Source organism: Ambystoma mexicanum, chromosome 13 (assembly GCF_040938575.1).
Source record: "Ambystoma mexicanum isolate Mex_15411 chromosome 13, UKY_AmexF1_1, whole genome shotgun sequence".
Taxonomy (NCBI): domain Eukaryota; kingdom Metazoa; phylum Chordata; class Amphibia; order Caudata; family Ambystomatidae; genus Ambystoma; species Ambystoma mexicanum.
Window position 1 is genome coordinate 73,440,638 of NC_090938.1, and position 20,463 is coordinate 73,461,100.

The window sequence follows — 20,463 nt, forward strand, 5'->3', positions numbered from 1 at the left end:
TGGGTGCTTGATGGTGTTGAGCCACTTCTTGGAAGTTTTTCTGCTGTCAAGTTGGTGTCAAGATGGCTACGTCACATTGCTCCAATGACAAATAGACTTGGAGACCTGTGCTCTCTGTGGATTGAATCTGTGTTTGAGACTGGGGAAATCAGCTGTTGGCCCAGGAAGATGCTTCTGTTGGTTCAAGTCTGCACTCTTGCTATGACGAGTCAGGTGCTTCCCCAGTGGCAAGCTGGCCGTTAGTCACAGAGGCAACGCACTTCAGTGGGTTGATGTTGAGGCAGCTTAAAAAAAGTTAAGTGGTTTGAAATTCGCTGAGTGCCAAAAGCAGCACCATAGGGTCCTAAAGTGCCTTGAAATGAGTCGAGCCTCTTCTAGGGTGCCTCAGAGTTCTTCAGGGAAAAGGTGAGACCTTTGTTATGCACCTAGACGCCAGAGGATTGTCTGGCACCTACGGGAAGCTATTCCCCCTCCTGTAGCGGGGTGCTAGGTCCCAGTGCCTAATTGCAGTAGGCCTTGTCCACTCAGCAGTTTCAACCCAAATGTGACCCTCAAATGTGGTTGCGTTGCCTCTGTTTTTGGAGTCTGACAAACTCCATAGGCATCTACATTTTGTATGGTGACGCACTGCACATTCAGTGCAGTGTCACAAATTTAGATTTCTCATAAGGTTTAAATACCTTTTCTTGTGTGAACTGTTACCAAGAATAGTAAAGTGATACTGACTACTTATCTTTTCTCTTTGTGGGTCCAGCACACACTATCTTATGTGGAGTCCTGGTGGGTTATCCTACTTACTCATGTAAAAATGTTTGTTACCCTCACTACTTTAAATGGCCGGTGATAGTGGTTTAATTTTCCTACCATTGTGCTTTTCTACCGCAGGCTGAATCCTCGGTTGCAGTATAGCACCAAGGGTGACATGGCCCTGGTCGTCTTTTTTTTTTTTTTCACAATTTTCTGTTTGTGAGGTTTTTCTTGGGTTTTACTCTGTGCGTTGAGCCACGTTTGAGCTCTTTGTTCGTTTTGCCTTTGACGGGCTTCAGCCCTGAATCCCGCCTCTGGCTCCTGTGACTGGAAAGGCATGATGTGAGGGAGGTTCCCGAAACACCCCTGTCCTTTGTCTCTAGGAATGCCTGACTGCAACTAGTCCTGATTGGCTGGATGTCCTTTCAGGACAGCCACCCTGCTGTGTGATTGACAGCTTAGGCTGTGCATGAATGGGCGAAACCTGTTTAAAAGGCTAGGGTTTTGGGACTAGAGGCAGTAAACCACTGGAAGAAATACCCGACAAACCGCAAACAAAGCTTACTGCATCCTCCTGGACCTTTGAATTGCCCGGTGAAGCCCTGCTGCTGTGCTGAAACTCCTTTTTCTGATCGACAAGAGAAGTTCTGGAATAGCTCTGGAAGGGACGACTTCGTCCTTTGGGTTAGTGGGACCAACTAACTCCGAGACAAACTCAATTGGACCAGCTTCTCCGACTGGCTGTACTTCTGCTGAAAAGAACTGAGTGCTAGGGGTCGAGAAATATAGTGCAATGTCTAAAATCTGCCTGGAAGCTCCAGGAGTGTAAAGACCCTCCAGAAACAGGGCGACCAGAGCACGAGTCCCCTCACTAGAGTGCAGGACCCAAGGAGTGATGGATGCTCAACCGGTATCCAAGATCTGTGACAGTGCTGATTACTAAGCGCTGAAACTGCAAAGTGCTGTTGAACCAAAGTCTGTAGCTGCCGACAACCTCCACTACCACCGCAGGAGCCCTCCAGACGTCCTCACTCTTGTCCCCATGACTGAGGCTCACGAACGCAGGGTCTGCACCACTGTAACGGGGCAGACTCCAGTTGGACCACTCTTCAAACCAGAGGTACTTGGGATACTTACCTCATTGTCTTTTAGCTGTCCTTGTCTTAGTTGGGAATTACAGTGGCTTAACCTTTAGAGTTGATTCCAACTCTTCATTTCACAAGCTTAACAGCTTGTGACACGACAAGTGATTTTATCAAACTATTTAACTTTGTGCAAGACTTTGATTCTAAGTGGTGCCTCAGCTCCATAGGCTGTTTCGAATTGACTTTGGCTGTACTGGCTCCCTGCAGACTCTTCTAGCCCATCGGTTTTGATATTGCTGTTCCTCATAGGTGGTAACTTGTTTTAGACTGTTACTGCTGGGAAAGGCTTGTCTAGATTTCATTGGGAGATCTAAGTGTCCTCACATATACTGAAAACCTGCTTCCTTCGTTAAACGTTTCCTTTCTGCAATCTCCAGAATCTGCACGACTAGTGTGATAAATGCCATTACTGTCCTTGTAAGTAAAGTCATCTCCCGGTGTAGGAAGTGTGTAAGAAACCTATCCAAAGAGTATCCACTACCTTGTTCTGATTCTGAAAATTATTTTTTAGTATATTTTTGTTACACAAATTGCCTTTTTAAAGAATGCTTATTTTAATCTTGTTAGATAAATAGCTATTTACAACTGAAACCTTGTGTAAGTGTAACTTGGCTACTTGTATTGACGAATTGTATTGCTACAACTCGCATGTACTCCTCTTGAGGTAGGCCTGGCTCTCGGTCCCACTACCAACTTGTGTAGTACAGACCTATACCAAAAGGTGGGTTACCTAATACAAAGCAGATAAGTTTTGTGTAGTTTCACTATACTGAATGTGTATGCTTTTGTTTGACTTCCCTCAAACTCTGTATGGTGTTCCAAATAAGGTTATATGCTTTGGTCTGTGCACCTTCAAGTATAGTTTTGTGTTTTTATATATGTGGTGATATATAATGTGGTAGTACTTATTCCCCCCTCGCCCCCAAGATTTATCTGGGCCTACTTGTATTTAAATTAACTTTTTATTTTTACAATGCATAGTGTTTCAGTGTTTGGACCATATGTGTTAGGCAAGATTTGGTGCAGTACCCTTTGGGTGCATTACAACAATCGTGGCCTCCTGGCAATAGAAACCCAACCTCTGGTATACGTCTGTACTACCACAGGTTGGTAGTGTGGTTGAGAAACAAACTTATCTCAAGAGGGGTCCATGTGAGCAGTAGGGTTTTTACTTGGAGATTCAGTGACAAGTATCCAAATAAACACTTACACTGAAGGTTTCTTAAATAAACAATTATTAATTTATCAGTCAGTTGAATAAGCCTTCTCTAAGTCACCAAGTTGGGGATTTGCACAGTCACTTCCTACACCCTCTTGTGACTTAAATAGCTAGGACACTGTGGACATTAATATATCACTTGTACATTTAAAGCAATACTGAGATGAGTGTCGAAGAAAGGGGTTATCGAATAAAACAAGAGATCACACAAATATTCTGCAGCAGGTAAGTACTTGTGAACCCCCCAATGCAAAGTAAATTAACCCTTTCCTGGAGGAAAGGTAAAACGCAAAGTCCGAGGTAAGAGACTTTCAGGGAGCCAGGACAGCCAATGTCAAAGCAAAAGTCTAGGTGAGCTGAAGCACTTCTTGCAGGTAAGTAAACTACAAAAAACTGAAAGGATCCCACCAACGAGATTAAGAATGGAATTCAAGAAAGAACTAGATATGCGTATGAGCAGGGCTGGATCTCAGACAAGCAGGAACTATAGCGCAACACCTCGGAAGGCAGGATACTGGTGTTTTGCGCCCTCCCAAAAACCCATAAGGAAGCCACAGATCCTCCAGGGAGACCCATAATCTCAGGTTGTGCCTTAATACTTGAGCCTCTGTGTAAGCTCATTGTTAAGCTCATTGTTTTTTTTTCTCTCCCTCAAACCACTAAGCCAGAGGGGACACCATGTCCACAATCACTACGTTTGAAAACACCCATTGTAAGAAAAAACAGGAACTACTAGTGACGATGGACTTAAAGGCTCTGTGCATGAGCGTGCCACAGGAGGCTGCACTGGAGTGCATTAGAAGCCATTTGACCCACCACATGAGTCCCAATCAACATTATAATAGAACTACTCGAACTGGCCCTAACCAAAAATTACTCTCATTTGACGAAACCTATGTACAGATTTGTGGTATAGAGATGGGGGCTGCCTTTGCCACTAGCCTGGCATTGATATATATGGCAGAATATGAAAAGAGCTAGGCCCTTTCCACCAGGAACCCCTTTGCCAACCAGATCACCCATCAGCACTGCTCTATTGACAACATCCTCTTCATATGGCAGGGGAACGTGGCAGCACTGATGGATTTTTTTTTTCAACTGGTTTAACCAACAAATGCAAGAGAAAATGTACTACCTCCAGCAGTTCAGACTCCATTAACTTTCTAGATCTAAAGATTGAGGCACAAGAAGAAAAACTCACATGCACTCTGTACAAAAAAGAGAGAGATCGAAACACATTACTACATTACAGAAGTAGCCATCCCAAAAATTTGAGAATCTTCCCTATGGGCAATATTTTAGATTCTGTAGAAATTGTTCTCATACACCATGCAGCGGGCCTAGAAGCCAGACTGAAAGCCTGTGACTACCCTAAGAAACTGAGTAAGAACACCAGAAAAGAGCCCTCTGTACCCCAAGAGAGACTCCCCTGTCGCCCAAAATTAGAACTACAGATCAAGACAGGATTACAAGTGTTGCCACATTCAGTCCTGATACCACAAAGATTAAACCTCTTATTAAACAATTCTGGCCACTAGTACAGGTGAGCCTCCCGGACGAACCACCCCCTAGGATGGCACTCGAACGGGCCAAGAATCTCAAAGAACATCTGACTCATGCTAGACTACAAAAAGCACCCCACCCAGGACTGTGGAATCTCCGGTTCACCATCCGTTTGGGACCTGCATGGCCTGTAAATTCACTACCAAGACCAAGTCATTCGACATTGAAGGAAAAGACTGGCTTCTGAAATATTTCACCAACTGTAAAACCTGCAACATAATCTATATAGTGAGTGCCCCTGCAGCCTTAGATATAGTGGGCAGACATAGACGTGTCAACAAAAGAATAAGCGAGCCCAGATCACGTATCCGCTGCAAAAAAATGCCCCTTAGGTGTCCCATTTCCAGGAGGGCCAACATGGTCCAGATCCCAAATGGTAGGTCATAGACAAAATCAATAACACTTGCAACACAAATGTTCTCAACCACAAAGCGTGGTGGATTTTCAAACTTTTATCTCCAAGGGTCTCAATGAGGCAACTCCCACCTTCCAACCGCCCTGACTGAGTCCAATACATGCAAGATGCCAGGACCGCTTTGTACCATACATTTGTGGCCACCCTCTGCCTGCAGAACAGATTCCGGACATCCTCTACACTTTCCATTCAGGAAATCTAACTACAGCCTACACCGGACATGGATTTTGGCTCATCTGTCCCATGCTCCTCGCATTCCACATTTATCGGTGGCTCCCTTGTATGCCGTGTGGATCTAAACACATTGACATCCTAATCCTGCTTCTATAACTGGGACTACAACACTGGGAGCTCTTAGTCCCCATTCACCTTGCCACATGCACCACATGTTATCAGCTAGGTGTGCTTGGTCTGACTTTTTGTACCCCAGTCTATTCTTTGATTATCCAACATACCCTTCAGGAGACCTTCACTTCAGCCGCGACAAATAGGCTTCCTCCAAATCATCAGGGTGTCCTCGGCACGATCAAGAATGCGTGACATGACTGTTTCCTTTGTACAAGCTGTCCTGTCAACAGGCACAGTATAAGCATTTCCCTGACTGGATGTGCCTTTCGCTGCGCTACAACTTGCATAATCTAGATAAAATTACGGCCAATAACTAGTACACAGTCTACTGTGTCCCTATGGTTACCAGCCTAACAACGCACTCTGAGCATGCAACGGTTCCTGATACACTGCTCTCCAGCGCATGAGCAGTGCACATCGCTACACCGCTCCAGGAACTCGGGACCTGCTGCTTGTGTACCACGGCTCTGAGGTGCATTCTGTCATAGTGCTATTTCTCCCCTCGGGTACATACATACTACGGCCATGACATTCACCCTTAACTCATGTCCAAACGGTCCATGTTTAGGACATCTCGTTTTAGGATGTACGTTCTCTTTCGCCACCCTCTCATTTGCCAACTCTTCTTTCTTCAGTGGACGCTGCCACCATTAGGCAGCAACTAGCGGGTGCCTTGCCAGCTGCATCATTCAACCCTATCTCCACTACCTGCTAAGCCTGGCTGACCAGTGAAATCCACTTTTCTTCAAAGACTAGCTTAACTCTGAGTCCACTACACCACCAAACTCGGGTAAATCCACTTTAAAAAATCAGGAACCCTTTCGTCTCCCTGACTCTCACTGCAAGCCAACTGACAGAACTTTATTCTGTCCATGCTCCCCCTTTCAGTACTCATGCCCTCCCTAATCTGTTACGTTTCAGATTCTGCGCATCTTATTAGACTCTTATGCTCCCGTATACAAACATTTCCAGCTAAGCAATGCTGTAAGACAAGAATCTACAGTGGAGGAAGCCACCACCTTCACTCCCTGTAAGGCAAGGCTGGTTTTACTCGCCCCTACGTCCCCCTGGACGCACCAAAGGTCAGTGCGTTTCCTTCGATGTTGCACTAACAGAATATCTATCGTTGTCCTCCTTTTAACATCTACCCACACTTGCAGAGAAATCTCTTGCAATGTCTGCTCTCCCCGCACCCCCCCCCCCCCCTCTTTGGTTTCCACAAACCTTTTTAAAACAATTCTTTCCTCTCCCCACCAAACCCCTAGAGAGACTCCCGAGGCCTGGAAGAAAGCTTACCCACTAAGAGCCGAAACGCTGTTGGACACAGTAACTCAACTGCCATGAAGCCCATAATCCATTGGGGATGTCCCCATTCCCCCCCCCCCCCCCCCCAAGGCATAGACCTACGGTTTGGTCTTCTCTGACTCCCATTTGCTAGGATTGACCCTTCGACTGGTCACGTCTTCATCTTTACTTTGTTGTTAATTCAGGCACTGACTTGTTAACAGTGTTGCACGCTATCTCAGTTTAAATCTCCAGAAATTCCATTCATGCCCTTTTTTTTTCTTTTTGTATGTGCAAATGACAAATTGCTTTTTTGTTTACTTTTCAACGTAACTAAATCTTTGTGTATGTGCACCATGCCTTGCATTGTACTCTCAATCATTTTGTACTGTTAATATAAAATGAAATTGATTTAATCACTAATTAAGCTGACAGCCAATTTAATAAAGCTGTTTCACAAGCAAACATTTGTTTGAGGATACCTGTGCAGATAGATTCCACCTATCCGCAATAGTATATAGCTTGGGTACATTTAGCAATGTGTTCAAAGCTATTAGACTTCCAAAAATTATAATTGACATTCCATGAATAATGTACTGTCTCACATTTGACCTGTGGTAGGATATCCTTTTGTTTGCTAAGTAAAAGTCTTGCACAGTATTTTTAGAATTTTGTAGAAAAAGTAGAATTAATGTAGAGCCACAAGCTTGTAGGCTTGTGAGGGGTAGAAGATGCAAGCAACTCTACAGGAGCAACTACAACAACTTTCAATTGAGAACAAGTATAGATACCCAACAAGAGGTAAATCCCCTTAGTGTTACAGTATCTTTTGGTTAGAAGAAATGGTTCCAGCTGGCTTCAGTTCCTGTGCAGCTTTGCAGATCCTGTTGTTCCTGGCCCTCAGTCGTGGGAACAAGAGGGAGGACTTCTGGGGACTCCTGCTCTGCAATGGGACGGTCAGCGGCATCAATGGTGCAACTTCAAATAGGTGGTACTTTGCGGTTCAGCTCCTCGTGTCTCAAACAAAATGGCACCAATGCGGTTCTCGGATATCACTAAGGACTTTCCTCGAATCTGGGGTCCAGCACTCTGTTAAGGTGGCTCAGGCTTGGTCAGTCCTGCTTCCTGGGAGCTCGGAGGATCTTCTTGGAACTCGGGTCTGACTTAAAAGCGATACTCAATTTGGTGTTCCTCTCCCTGGCACTTCGGTTCCAGCAGCAGTGGAAGTACAGGCCGGTTCGAGAGGATGTCCAGACTAGTTACTTTGGAGTTGATATTGGTTGGTCCCGCCAACTCAAGGTGAGAAGTCGTCTTTGCAGGGCTTCTCTAGTCAAGGCGGATTCAGAGCTTCAGCATAGCAACAGGGCTACACTGGGCTTACACAGTCCAGGAGTTGCAGCAGGCGTCTTTTCCAACTTCTTCGGATTCCTTCGTCCAGTGGTCGACTCTGCCTTCCAAGCCAAAAAGCCTTGCCTTTTTATGCTGGTTTCTGCCATTCATTCCAGCCTCGCTGTCAATCACACAGCAGGGTGCCTGTCCTTGCTGGATGGCCAGCTGGCCAATCTCCTTTGGGTGCATTCTTGTAACCAAGGGGATTAAGCACAGGGAGTTTTGTGCAACTCCCTCACTTCCTGCCCCTGCCAGACATAATGGAGCCAGAGGCGGGCTTCACTCGTGAATCCTGCCAAAGGCAAAACTAACAAAGGAACCAAACCTGGTTTGGCACGCAGAGAATCTCATGAAGGACCATTGCAGCAAGAAATGGCAAAAAAAGACTGGGCCATTTTGACAAAATGGGCACCTATGGGTGCTGTACTGCAGCTGTGAACACAGCCTGCGGTAAAAACATGCAACGGTAGTTAAAAGTAAACCACTGCCACCAGCCATTAATTGTGTAAAGGGTAACATAAAAATGTTAGATGCAAAACTAGACAAAGGGGATAGTGTAAGATAGTGTGTGCTGGATATACAAAGTTACAAATTTAAGTACATTTCACTTCACTGCTCTTCGAAACAGTAGTTTATCCAAGAGAAGGTATGTAAACCTTTGGGAAATCTGAAAGACTTCCCTGTGCCACTGCACTGAAGGTGCTGTGTGCCACAATGTAAAAATATGATGCCTATTGAGTTTTGTCCAAAAGAAAGTGTTCAAATCACATAAAAATACATGAGAGATAGGGAAAAAGGTCTCACTCTCTTAAAGTCCAGCAAAAGTGCTGGGCTAAGGTGGCAGAGAATTAGCACATTTTGAGAATTCTCCCTAACAATATGTATGATACAATTTCCTTCTACTGATACTACAGCCCTCTCTCCCTCCTAAGATCAGCCTGCCTGCTCTGTCACACTACCATATACTCTGGTGCTACAGCCTTATATTAAGAGCAGAGTCTAGTACTGCCTCAGTTGAATGGACTTCAGAAAAACTGTCCTAACATGGATTACTTGAACTGAAATGTAAACATTTGTAAGTAAAGTTGTGGTGTCTTAATTTCAGAAAATTTTAACTTGTGATTTACTTTTGGTGAGTAAGAAATGGTGTCCTATGTGTATGTATAGAATTGAGATGGCTACTGACTTTTTATGGCTGGCTAGTAGTTTGTAATTTTGAAATGTTTACTTTTTTTTTCCTCCTAGACTTCCATGTACATTGTTTGCTTCCCACTTTGTCTACGTTCCTTAAACCAGATTTATTTTTTCTCTTCCTTTGTCCACAGGTCCTTACATGCTGGGTACTGGACTACTATTGTACATGCTTTCGAAGGAAATCTATGTTGTGAACCATGAAACTATTGCTGGTGCTTCCACTCTTATTGTACTAATTTACGCTATTCGAAAATTTGGGCCACAAGTTGGAGCTTTTGCAGACAAACTGAACGAGGTAAGAGTTGGGAAATTTTCTGAAAATTAATCTGATGGTGTTACATGCAGCATACATAGTCTTCGAAATGACTTCACTCAAATTACATGACACCAAATCAATATTTATGTATTTAGCAGCTACTTCTGTGTAAGAGAGGTTTTTGAAGCTAATATACTGCCTGCCTGTTAGTTTAATAGGCATCTTGCTCTATAGAGAACACTGGAAATTACTAATCTAGAATCTGAGCAAGACCTGTCATAGGAGTGTGCATTTGAAGGCACATAATCCATTATTTTTCTTTTATAACACGCTTAATACTGCTACTGGTTTCTAAACGCGAGACCAGGATTTGAACCTCTGTTGCATGCGTCGTCCTCCTTCCAAGACAAACGCGTTGCTCACAACCTATCATGCGTTTACTAAAAGAGTAGACTTGCTTTTCACATTCTTTGGAAGACTATTTGTGTTGTATGTCGATGGTAAACTACGCGTGTTAACCTGCTGAATCTGGACTTCAGGATCTCATTAATAAACTCTATTGTGCTGTTATATTTCACTTTAATGAATGTGGGTCCTTTGTACATTTTTACCAAATTAAAAGTTACTACCCTACTAGGCAAAGATGTCCGTAGCATTAAAGCACTCTCCACAGTACTTAAGGAGGCCAACATATTTAATTTTGAAGCCTACCCCCCACAGAATATCCATGTCAGTGTTGCCCTCAATAGGTAGCTACCCCGTACTTTCCTTAAACGTTGAGATTAATATTTAAATTTGCAGTGGGCCAAAACCCTTCACTTCCATCATTATTAATCTGCTCTTCTGGGTTCATCACTTTCGCTGCTCTGAAGGAATGCCAGTCTTTTTCCACTGTTACACTTGTATTCGTAAGATTGGGGGATGGTTGAATTATATAAAGGGTGGTCAATAATCCATGCTGCTAAACCTATATTTAATACATGATATGTTATGGACTATATTTCTCCTTGAAAGTTTGGCTTCTTTCTGTAATCTGTGATCACGTATCACTGAAATTCATTGTGGTCCTGAAGTGCCAACAGATTGGGGGTGTGGGGGGGACTCTTGAGTTACTTTTGGTATGGGTTCTTTTTTTTTCTCTCCTGCCATCACAAAACGGATTTTAGTCTCTTCCCCCGCCCAATTTATTTTGTCACTCCCGGAGACCTGATTGCAAAATTGTACAGAAATTATGCTTTTCTTAATGTGCTACTTATGTGACGCATGCTCTGAAGTGTAAAACAGCTTGCAGTCTAACCTTTATTTTCCATGTTCTTTTTAGGAGAAAGTTGCTAAAGCTCAAGAGGTGAAAGATACTGCAATCAATTCCCTTAAGCAGGCTATTGCTGATGAGAACAAAGAACAGTGGCGTGTTGAGGGGCGCAATTACCTGTTTGATGCCAAGAGGGTAAGATACTTACATTTGGGACAGAAGGGTTTAGTTTGGAAGATCAAGGTTGAATAAAAGTAATCGTTTTTTCCCCTTGTAATTGTATTACCGAAGATCTCCAATACTGGCACCTTCTAGTGGCCATTTAAGTTATGATAATAGTTTTGTTCCGCCCCCAAAGTGGCCCAATATCACAGGCTTGTCTGGAAAGAGGCGTATTGTGCCCCTGTCAGCGTGTCCAGACCTTTTTGTTAGAGCAAGTGTTCCCAAAGTCCACTTTGGAGGTAGACTTTACAAAACTATCCCAATGGTTTGTAGAGCCTCCAATTCTTAGTATCAATCTGTACTACTCGTGGAACCTTGGTAGAGTGGCAGAGCAGTCAGGCTTATCATTGGAGGAAGATGTGAGCTGTAGGTTAGTACACTGAACCTAGCTAGTAAAGCACTTTGAAGAAATGCACATAAATGTATATTACGATATAGAAGTATATTTATACAAAGATATACTTTTAAATGCAATACTTGTAGATACTTTTCAAAGGCCACTGCTTAGTGTGTAGTTGCTTGCTGTTACAATTTTTAGAGAATTTTGACACTGACAGTTCTAGCTTACTATTGGTAATAACGCGCACACAAAGATATACAGTAGTTGTATTTAGTTAGCAAAACCACATAAGATAGTATTTTCGGACTGAAAACGGTTGGTTTGGTAAATACTATCCGAGCTTAAGTTTCTAGAGGTAGTTTATTCACACAGCAAGGCAGTTGGGTAAGAATTGGTGCAGTCACACTGTGTGAGACTACACATCACTTGTCTGCTTGGTATTAGGTAACCAACCTTTTGGTATAAGTCTTTACTACACAAGTTGGTAGCGTGACTGAGCAGCCAAGCCTCAAGAGGGGTAAATGTGAGCTGTACAGATGAAATGGTCAATACAAGTAACCAAATAACACTTAGAGGTTTCAGTTATGAATAATTATTTATTGAACATCTGTTTTAAATGAGCATTCTTTTAAAAAGGCAATTTGTTGTGTACATTCAGGTAGGCTTTTGGAAATACTTTACAGAATCAATGAAGCTGGTAAATATTTGGATATGCACAATACACTTCTCCTACACACTGAAGTGATTTCAATTACAAGGATAGTATTTGCATTTATGTATCACATCAATATACTGTGTAGATTCTGTGTTGCAGAAAGAAAGGGTTAGGAAAAAAAAGGTTAGAACCGTTTATTAAAAAGGCGAGGACAACTGAAACATCCAATGAAGTCTAGGTAAGCCTTCCCCAGCAGGAACAGTATTTAATAAGCTGCAACATATGGAGGGACAAGCAATGCTAAAGTCAATAGATTTAGAACAGTGCCTTAAGGGAGCCAGGACAGCCAAAGCCATGCACTTCACTTCTTGGATAAATGTCTTTCACTAAAGTCGGATTGTTAAAGAAAACACTGTAGGCACACAAGCTGTTAAGCCTGTGCAAAGGGAGTTGAAATCGACTCTGATAAATAGGTGCAAATTTCAAGTGAGACAGCACAACGTAAGGCAAGAACGTAAGTACCCCCAAGCCCAAATAGTACCTCTGGTTATAGTGGTCCTGCTGGATTCCGTCTTGCTACAGATATGCAGACCCTGGTTCCTGAGCCTCAGTCGTGGGGACAAAAGGGAGGGAGCCTGGAGGGCTCCTGTGGCAGTACTCTGGGATGGTCGCCGGCAGCTACAGGCTCTTTTTGATTCAGCTGAATAAATCTCTGTTTGGACTTTACTTGCTCCCTCTGTCCTGGACTCTGGTGAGGGGACTCTAGATCGGGATTTCCTGCTTCTGGAGTGTCCTTGGGAGGTTCCTAGAGCTCTTGGCTGGATTTGTTCCGCGGCAGACTTTGCACTTGACTACGGACACTCTGCCCCTGGCATTGTGCTTCTGCAGCAACAGAGGGGCACAGCAAGTTGGGGATAGTGGAGTTCGTCTCAGGGTTAGTTGGTCCCACTAACCCAAGGGGAGAAGTCATTCTCTGCGGTGAAAAGGGAGGTAAGCACAGCAGCAGGGCTTCACCAGGCAATTCAAATACCAGGAGGATGCAGCGGGCTTCTCTTCACGGTTTCTTCAGATGTTTCTTCCAGTGGTCGACTCTGCCTGTAGTCACAAAACCCTTACCTTTTCTAGCAGGTTTTCCCATTCATGCACAGCCTAGGCTGTCAGTCGCACAGCAGGGTAGCTGTCCTTTTAGGCCAGGCAGCCAACTAATTGAGACTGGTTTTGTGCGGGACCAAGGAAAGGATTTTTAGGAACCTCCCTCACTTCCTGCTCTTCCAGATACACTGAAGCCCGACAAAGGCAAAGCACAAAAGGGCTCAAATCTGTCTCAAAACACAGAGTAAAAGCCAAGAAAGACCTCACAAACAGAAAATGGCAAAAAAAGAAGACTCTGGAAAGGGGGGTAGTGGGGTATTTTGACAAAATGTTCACCCATGGGCGCTGTACTGCAGCGGAGGGTTCAGACTGCGGTAGAAAAGCACGATCGTAGGAAAAATTAAACCACTGCCACCAGTCATTTAAATTAGTGAGGATAAGGGGCTGCTAAGTAACCCCCCAGCACTCCACATAAAATGCTGTGTGCTGGACCCACAAAGAAAAAAGGTAAGTAAAGTCAATTTCACTTTACTGTTCTTGGTAACAGTAGTTCACACAAAGGTATTTAAATCGACACTGCACTGCAATATTATGTATTATTGTATTGAGCTAGCTTCGGGAAGCAACGGAGCGCTTTACAAACGTAGGGTGAAGAAGCAGAGCAAAAAGGAACAGGGCTAACTGGAGAAGGCAAGGGTGAGTGTTAAAGTCCACCCACAGGATGGGTAAACTATGCCTTGAGCAATACAGAAACTCCAACTCTTAGTATAAGGCTGTTGGGTAAGATTTTCATAGCAATTATAAATCTTCCTGACCGGTCAACCCCAGAACCTTTTTGCTCTATTGGTGGATTATTTTCCCTATACCTCGGTGAGTGGGAAGCTTTTTCCACACTCACTAGTGTCTTACTCTTTAAATGGGTGTCATTTTTAAGACTTTCCGTAGTGTCTTTTTAATTTTCATCCTCTTTGACAACTTTCAGTGTATATCTTTTTGTTGTTGCAGGGTTGCACTTGGGGCACCCCTTTTAACTTTCTTGTGCTAACCTTGTGAGAACTACAGTTCCCATGGGTAGAAAGGATCTTTGGATCCCTTTTTACATTTTGTCAGGTGAAACCAGCCCCACCCACCTTATTTGGAGTGCTCAGAGATATCCCCTTTCTCCTTTTAACTGTAACATTTCTGTAACTGGGCACGATTACCTTTTAATGGCTGGTGGCAGTGAGCCTTTTTTTCTAATTGGTCCACCTTTACCGCGGGCTGTTTCCACAACCCCGGTAAAGGCATCCATGGGTGCTAGACCAAAATGGACCTGGTCTTCTTTTTTTGCCATTTTAGTGTTCCTTGTCCTTTCTTCGTCCTTCGCCTGAAGTACAGGGAGGGAAAAATCCTTTGTTAATTTTGACTTCGGCAGGAATCCTGTGGATTCCCTGCCCCGGCTTCAGAGTGTCTGTGAAGGCAGGAAGCGAGGGAGGAGTCCTAAACTCTGCAGTCCTTTATCTTCCGGCCTGACTGCGAGAATCCAGTTCAAACAGGGAGGCTGGCTATCCTGAAAGGACTGCTAACTCCCCGAAGTTGGAAAGTTGCATGGCTGTTAGGCTGGGTTCTTGTATAAAACTCAGATCCTGGAAGCTGAAGAGCTAGTGGACCATTGGAACCAAATCCTTAGAGGAAGATGAAGAAAATGCAGCTGAGATGATTTCCAGTGATGGGAGAGCCTGCTGTGTAACCAGAAACTGATGTTGCCCTTCCTTCCAATCGACCTGGCGATTCCGAAAAAGACGACCCCGAGTCCCACTAGGCTCACGAAGATCTGCATTTTGAGCCATCCCACGCTGTGCTGCGACTTTGCAGGGCTGCAATACCCTGGGACCTCGAGCCACTGTGCGGTGCACAGTGTTGGAGAGAATTCTTGTTTCTGTGCTAATTCCCTTCATCCTTACCGAAGGGCGTAATTGTAACCCTAGAGTAATTGAGCCCTTTTTCGCGCTTCCTTGTGTGTTCTGATTTGGATTATGTTTCCTTGTTTTTGGAGTCGACAAATTTCACAGGCATATACTTTGTATGGCGACACACAGCACCTCCAGTTCAGTGTCGCAGCGAAATCCTTGATTTCTCATACGGTTTAAATACCTTTTCTTGGGTTTAGTACTGTTGATGTTACCTTTTTCTCTTTGTGGGTCCAGCACACACCATCTTATGTGAGTGCTGGGGTGTTACTTAGTAGCCCTTTATCCTTACTTCTCGTGACATTTTTTTTTTGTTACCCTCACTACTTTAAATGTCTGATGGCAGTAGTTTAATTTTCTTACCATGCTCCTTTTCTACCACAGGCTGAATCCTCAGCTGCAGCTTAGCACCCATGCGTGATCATTTTATAAAAATGGCCCTAGATGTCTCTTTTTCACCATTTTCTGTTTGTGCGGTCTTTCTTTGGCTTTACTCTGCGTGCCAAGCAAGGTTTGAGTCCTTTGGTTGTCTTCAGTACTGAAACCCGCCTCTGGCTCGAGTGTGTCTGGATGGGCAGGAAGTGAGCGATGTTCCCGAAACTACCTTGTCCTTTGTCTTTAGGAATGCCTGAATGCACCCAGTCCTGATTGGCTGGCTGGCTGTCTTTGCAAGACAGCCACCATAGCACCCTGCTGTTTGAGTGACAGCTAGGCTGCGCATAAATGAGAGAAACCTGTTTAAAAGGTGAGTGGTTTTGGAACTGAAGACAATCGACCACTGGTAAGAACAACCTGATGAAGAAAGCTTGCTGCATTCTCCTGGACCTTTGAATTGCCCGGCAAAGCCCTGCTGCTGTGCTGAAACTCTTTCTGATCGACTCTTGAAGGGGCGACTTCTTCCCTTGTGTTAGTGGGACCAACTAACCCAGAGACAAACTCCACTGGATAACCTTCCCTGACTGGCTGTACTACTTTGCTGCTGCAGGAACTGAGTGCCAGGGGTCGAGAAATGTGTAGATTAGTGCAACGTCTGTGATCTGGCCAGAAGCTCCAGGAGTCTCTGCATAACCCTCCAGAAGCAGGACGACCAGAGCTTGAGGTCCCCTCATCAGAGTGCAGGACTCTGGGTGAAGGAAGCCCAGCCGGTATCCAAGATCCGAGCGCTGGAAACGCGAATTGCCGCTGACCTGAAAAGAGCCATAGCTGCTGCCGACCTGAATTACTGCTGCAGGTGTCCTCCAGACATCCTCCCTCTTGGAACCCAGGATCTGCATCACTGCAGCCAGACAGAAGCCAGCTGGACCACTCTTCTAATCAAAGGCACTGTTTCAACTTGGGGTACTTGCCCTCAGTGTCTTTAGCTTTGCTCTAATCAGTTGAGACTTGCAGTAGCTACTTTGCTAGAGTTGATTTAAGCTCTACCCTTCGCATGTGTAACAGCTTGTGGCCCTACAGCAGTGGTCTACAGACTGTGGGTCTGCTCCCCCTAGGGTGGGTCTCCAGCAGGGGGTGTGAGGCTCTTCCAAAAAGGAATAGTGACTGATTTTTATAGAACATCCTAAACAGAAATGACATCTAGGGTGGCTCAGCATAATTATTCTTACGGAAGGGGGCCTCTGCAACAACATTTTTACTCGGGGGGGGGGGGGGGGGGGGGGGGGCTCGGCAACTTTGTGCAGCCTCAGCTCCATAGACTGTGCTCCAATTGCTTTGGCTGTCCTAGCTTGCTGCAGCTTCTTCTAGGCTATTTGACTTTGATGTTTGCTGTCCCTCAGAGGTGATAACTTGGTTTTAAAGTAATATTGCTGGGAAAGATTTTTGTCTAGACTTCATAGGAAGTGCTGACATGCTCTGAGAACCTCCTTCCCTTAACCATTCCTTTCCAAACCTCAATCTACAAAGTGTACTACTGATATTTAAAAGCCATTACTGTCCTGGTTGGTGAAGTCCCCTCAGGGTGTAGGAAATCTCTAAAGAGTATCTACTAGCTTTGTGTTGATTCTGGAAAAGTATTTTAAAGTATGTTTGATTGTTACATTTGCGCTGTTTTAAAGAATGCTCATTTAAAAACTACTGTTGAATAATTATTTATAACTAAAACCTTGAGTGCAAGTGTTACTTGGATACTTGTATTTGTGGATTTTAATGCTGCAGCTCTACAGCTCACATTTATCCCTCTTGAGCTGCCTGGCTGCTCAGTCACACTACCAACTTGTGTACTTGTGTAGTACAGGCCTATATCAAAGGTGGCTTACCTAATACCAAGAGGACAAGTCAGTTCTTGACTAACAGGCTCTGGTATTCGGTAAACAAAAACAACCAGCACGTGTTTTGACTCTGCCTTTCTCAAGGCAATTGGGGTTTTCTATAAATTGCCAGGTAAGTGGATTGAAGCGTTCTTTTGAAAATAGGTATTTGTCGTTAATGTTAAAGTAACCCCCCCCCCCCCCCTCTTTGGAGTTAGTGACTTGGAGCGTTCTTTTGAAAGTAAGAATTTGTGGTAGATAGTATTACAGCAATTATCTCCCTTGTTGGAGTCAAAGGTTTTGAGTGTCTGTCCTCCAATCCACTTACCTGGCAATTTATAGAAAGACCCAATTGCCTTGAGAAAGACTTTCGAGTGAACACACGTGTTGGCTGTTTTTGCTTACCTAATACCAGACAATAAACTGGAATATCAAACTTTTGAATACTTTGGGATACTGTATATATGGACAATTGTTGTTAATTATATTGGCCAAGTGCGGAGTGTGAGTGGTTTCTCATCTTAGACGTATCTGTGCATTAAGGAGTAAAAGGGGGTTGGTGTTGGATCCCTCCACCCAAGCAATAACATTAATTTAAATAAATGTAAAGTCATTTCCACGATTCAATTAAAAAACATGGAACCGTTGTCATTAAAGCTACTTTCCTGCTGACGGCAGGTGAAAGGGCACTTGAAGCTGGTGGGACTGACATCAGGTTGCGCAAAACTACAGATCTTCAACTGTGGTAAGAAATAGAATTCAGAAGCCAAGTAAACTGGCATCACAGCATGAAATGCAATTCCGCAGAGGGGGCTGGCAGAAAATAGGAATACATTGAAACAAAGCTAATGTGCAAATAAAAAATGCTACAGGCCTCACAGTGCATAGCTAACTCAACACAATCTGCCTTTGAAAGATTTCGTTAAATGAGATCCTGTGACTCCTAAATGTGTATTGCTAAGAGGCTTCACACTGATTCGCACTTGCACATTTTCAAGGACTTTTTGGATCTTGATCTTTCTATTTTTAATTTCCTTCTTGATACACACATACTCTTGCTCCGGCACTTCTCATTTGTGTTTGTCACCTTGCACTTACTTGATCTCCATATTTCCAAAGCCTGTAAAGAGGAGTAACTTCACTTTGCCTTGGGGTGCTATCAAGTGGCTGTACTTGTACTTTGTCTCTTGCAAAACCTCAATTAAATATAAGCTGCTGTCCTTTAAAAAAAAATGTTTAAAAAAACCTTCTTTGGTTGTTGAAAACACTCTTATGGCCTATAGATTTCTGCTTAATAAGATCTGTTTATGTGCTTTGTTTGGACCAATAATTTTATTTACAAAAGTTTGCCATAAATCTGCAACTTGTAGAATAAATGACAAGTCATTGTTGATATTTTTCTTATATGATGCAACCTTTACTAGTGCAGTTTCAGCATTTTCTTTTTTTTTTTTTGCTTTATTTTCCCCCGCACTGAAATTTGAGTGGGGGAAGACCAAAGGGTTTTGTTTGACTAGTTGAATCGATTTTATATTTTGCTTTTAAAGGCGGCTTTGGAGTGAATTGCAAATCGTTTAATATTTCAGCTACTAACTGCATGTTTTCTTAATTTTGTAGAGTAATGTTGTCATGCTACTGGAGACCAATTACCGGGAGAGGCTCCTTCACGTCTACGAAGAGGTGAAGAAGCGCTTAGACTATCAGGTCAACCTGCAACATGTGATATTCCGCCGGGAACAAGAACACATGGTGAACTGGGTGGAGAAGAATGTTATCCAGAGCCTTACTGCACAACAGGTATTCCACTTTAGTTCCGAAAAATTGCATAAATTGACCTCTGAAATCCTTAATTTGTCTGAAAATGGAACTGCTTAGATGGAAGTGTATATATGTACCTTTAATGTACTCATCACTGATATAGTATTCGAAGTTGGGACCATAAATTCTGTAATTATGTGGATTTAGCAATGAAATAAGTAAATCTAGTCTTTCTGGCTAATGCGCTTTCTTTTTGCCACATGGAGGGGGAGACGATTTGTCTTGGACAACACTGAAGGCATAATGTATTCAGTGTCCGCTCTAGAACACATAACGATGGTATTCCAGAGTAGTCATTGAATACGGTATGGCTGCTTTGTTAGAGTATTAACCTTAACACATTATATTTCAGTTCCTTACCTTATTGGTTTAGCAGCAGATACTACTTGTGTGCTCTTGCAGAATGCCAGCAAATTGATCTGCCTTTTATCTTGGATTGTGTTTGTCGTAGACTCTGAATTTATTTAACCCTGGTTGTCCTTTGGGTGCATGTCTATGCCATAAAATAGTTTTGTACCGACACATATATAGTAAATGCAGTTTTGTTTTTAGGGGAGCAAGAGTGAGCGTCTTCTTTTCAATGTGTCATTGGCACTCAGGTTAATACTTGAGCGCAGATGTTGATTGCTGGTAAACAACTTTAATGTCAATTAAGTGAGCACTAAGTAGAGAAGAAAAATCACATTTCTTTTTTTAATTTTTTTTTTTTTTTACATGTCCCGTCCTAGACTAGCATCGTCCATTCCAAGCTATGATAAAGCCTTTTCATTGTGGCATGTTCATGTATCACTTTTTTTTTTATATATCCTCAGAAGTTTAAACAAGGTGCCATGTGTGTGATGGGGTATGTGCAAACATGATCTAAATACAAGCCTAACATATCACGCACTTCTTTTTTCAAAACAGGAGAAGGAGAGCATCGCAAAGTGCATCGCTGATTTGAAGGTGTTATCCAAGGCCACACACGCCAGCTTGTAAATGTGAAAGATTTTGTCTTCAGAAAGAGTATTTCTGGACTTTACAGAGATTCAACATAAATCTAAAACTGTGCCCCACACTAATCACAATAAAACTATTTCTACATAATTTGCAGTTCAGTTTCTGGAAGCTGGAAATATAAATGAAGAATCATTTTTGTTCTGGATTTTAAGATGGCTGCTGGATGCATCCAGGCAGCATGGAACCAAAACATTTTTTTTTTTTTTAAACAAACTACCTCAACAATAATGTGTTAGAGAATTTTCATTTCTGTGGCAATTCCCTTAAACCTTGGAGCCCCCCAGCTCTTATGCTGGACTCAGGGCTTTTTTAATTATAACATTATAACTC

General features: G+C 43.3%; 1 protein-coding gene across 1 annotated transcript in view; it reads left to right on the forward strand.

The window, feature by feature from the left end:
• Positions 1-20,220, forward strand: part of ATP5PB (ATP synthase peripheral stalk-membrane subunit b) — a 49,480-nt gene extending 29,260 nt beyond the window's left edge. Inside the window, exons 4-7 of the mRNA XM_069633297.1 lie at positions 9,436-9,599; positions 10,882-11,007; positions 18,934-19,113; positions 20,041-20,220. Of these exons, the coding sequence (XP_069489398.1) occupies positions 9,436-9,599; positions 10,882-11,007; positions 18,934-19,113; positions 20,041-20,112 (542 nt within the window). The 3' untranslated portion in view covers positions 20,113-20,220. The remainder of the gene's footprint in view (positions 1-9,435; positions 9,600-10,881; positions 11,008-18,933; positions 19,114-20,040) is intronic.
• The last annotated feature ends 243 nt before the right edge of the window (positions 20,221-20,463 follow it).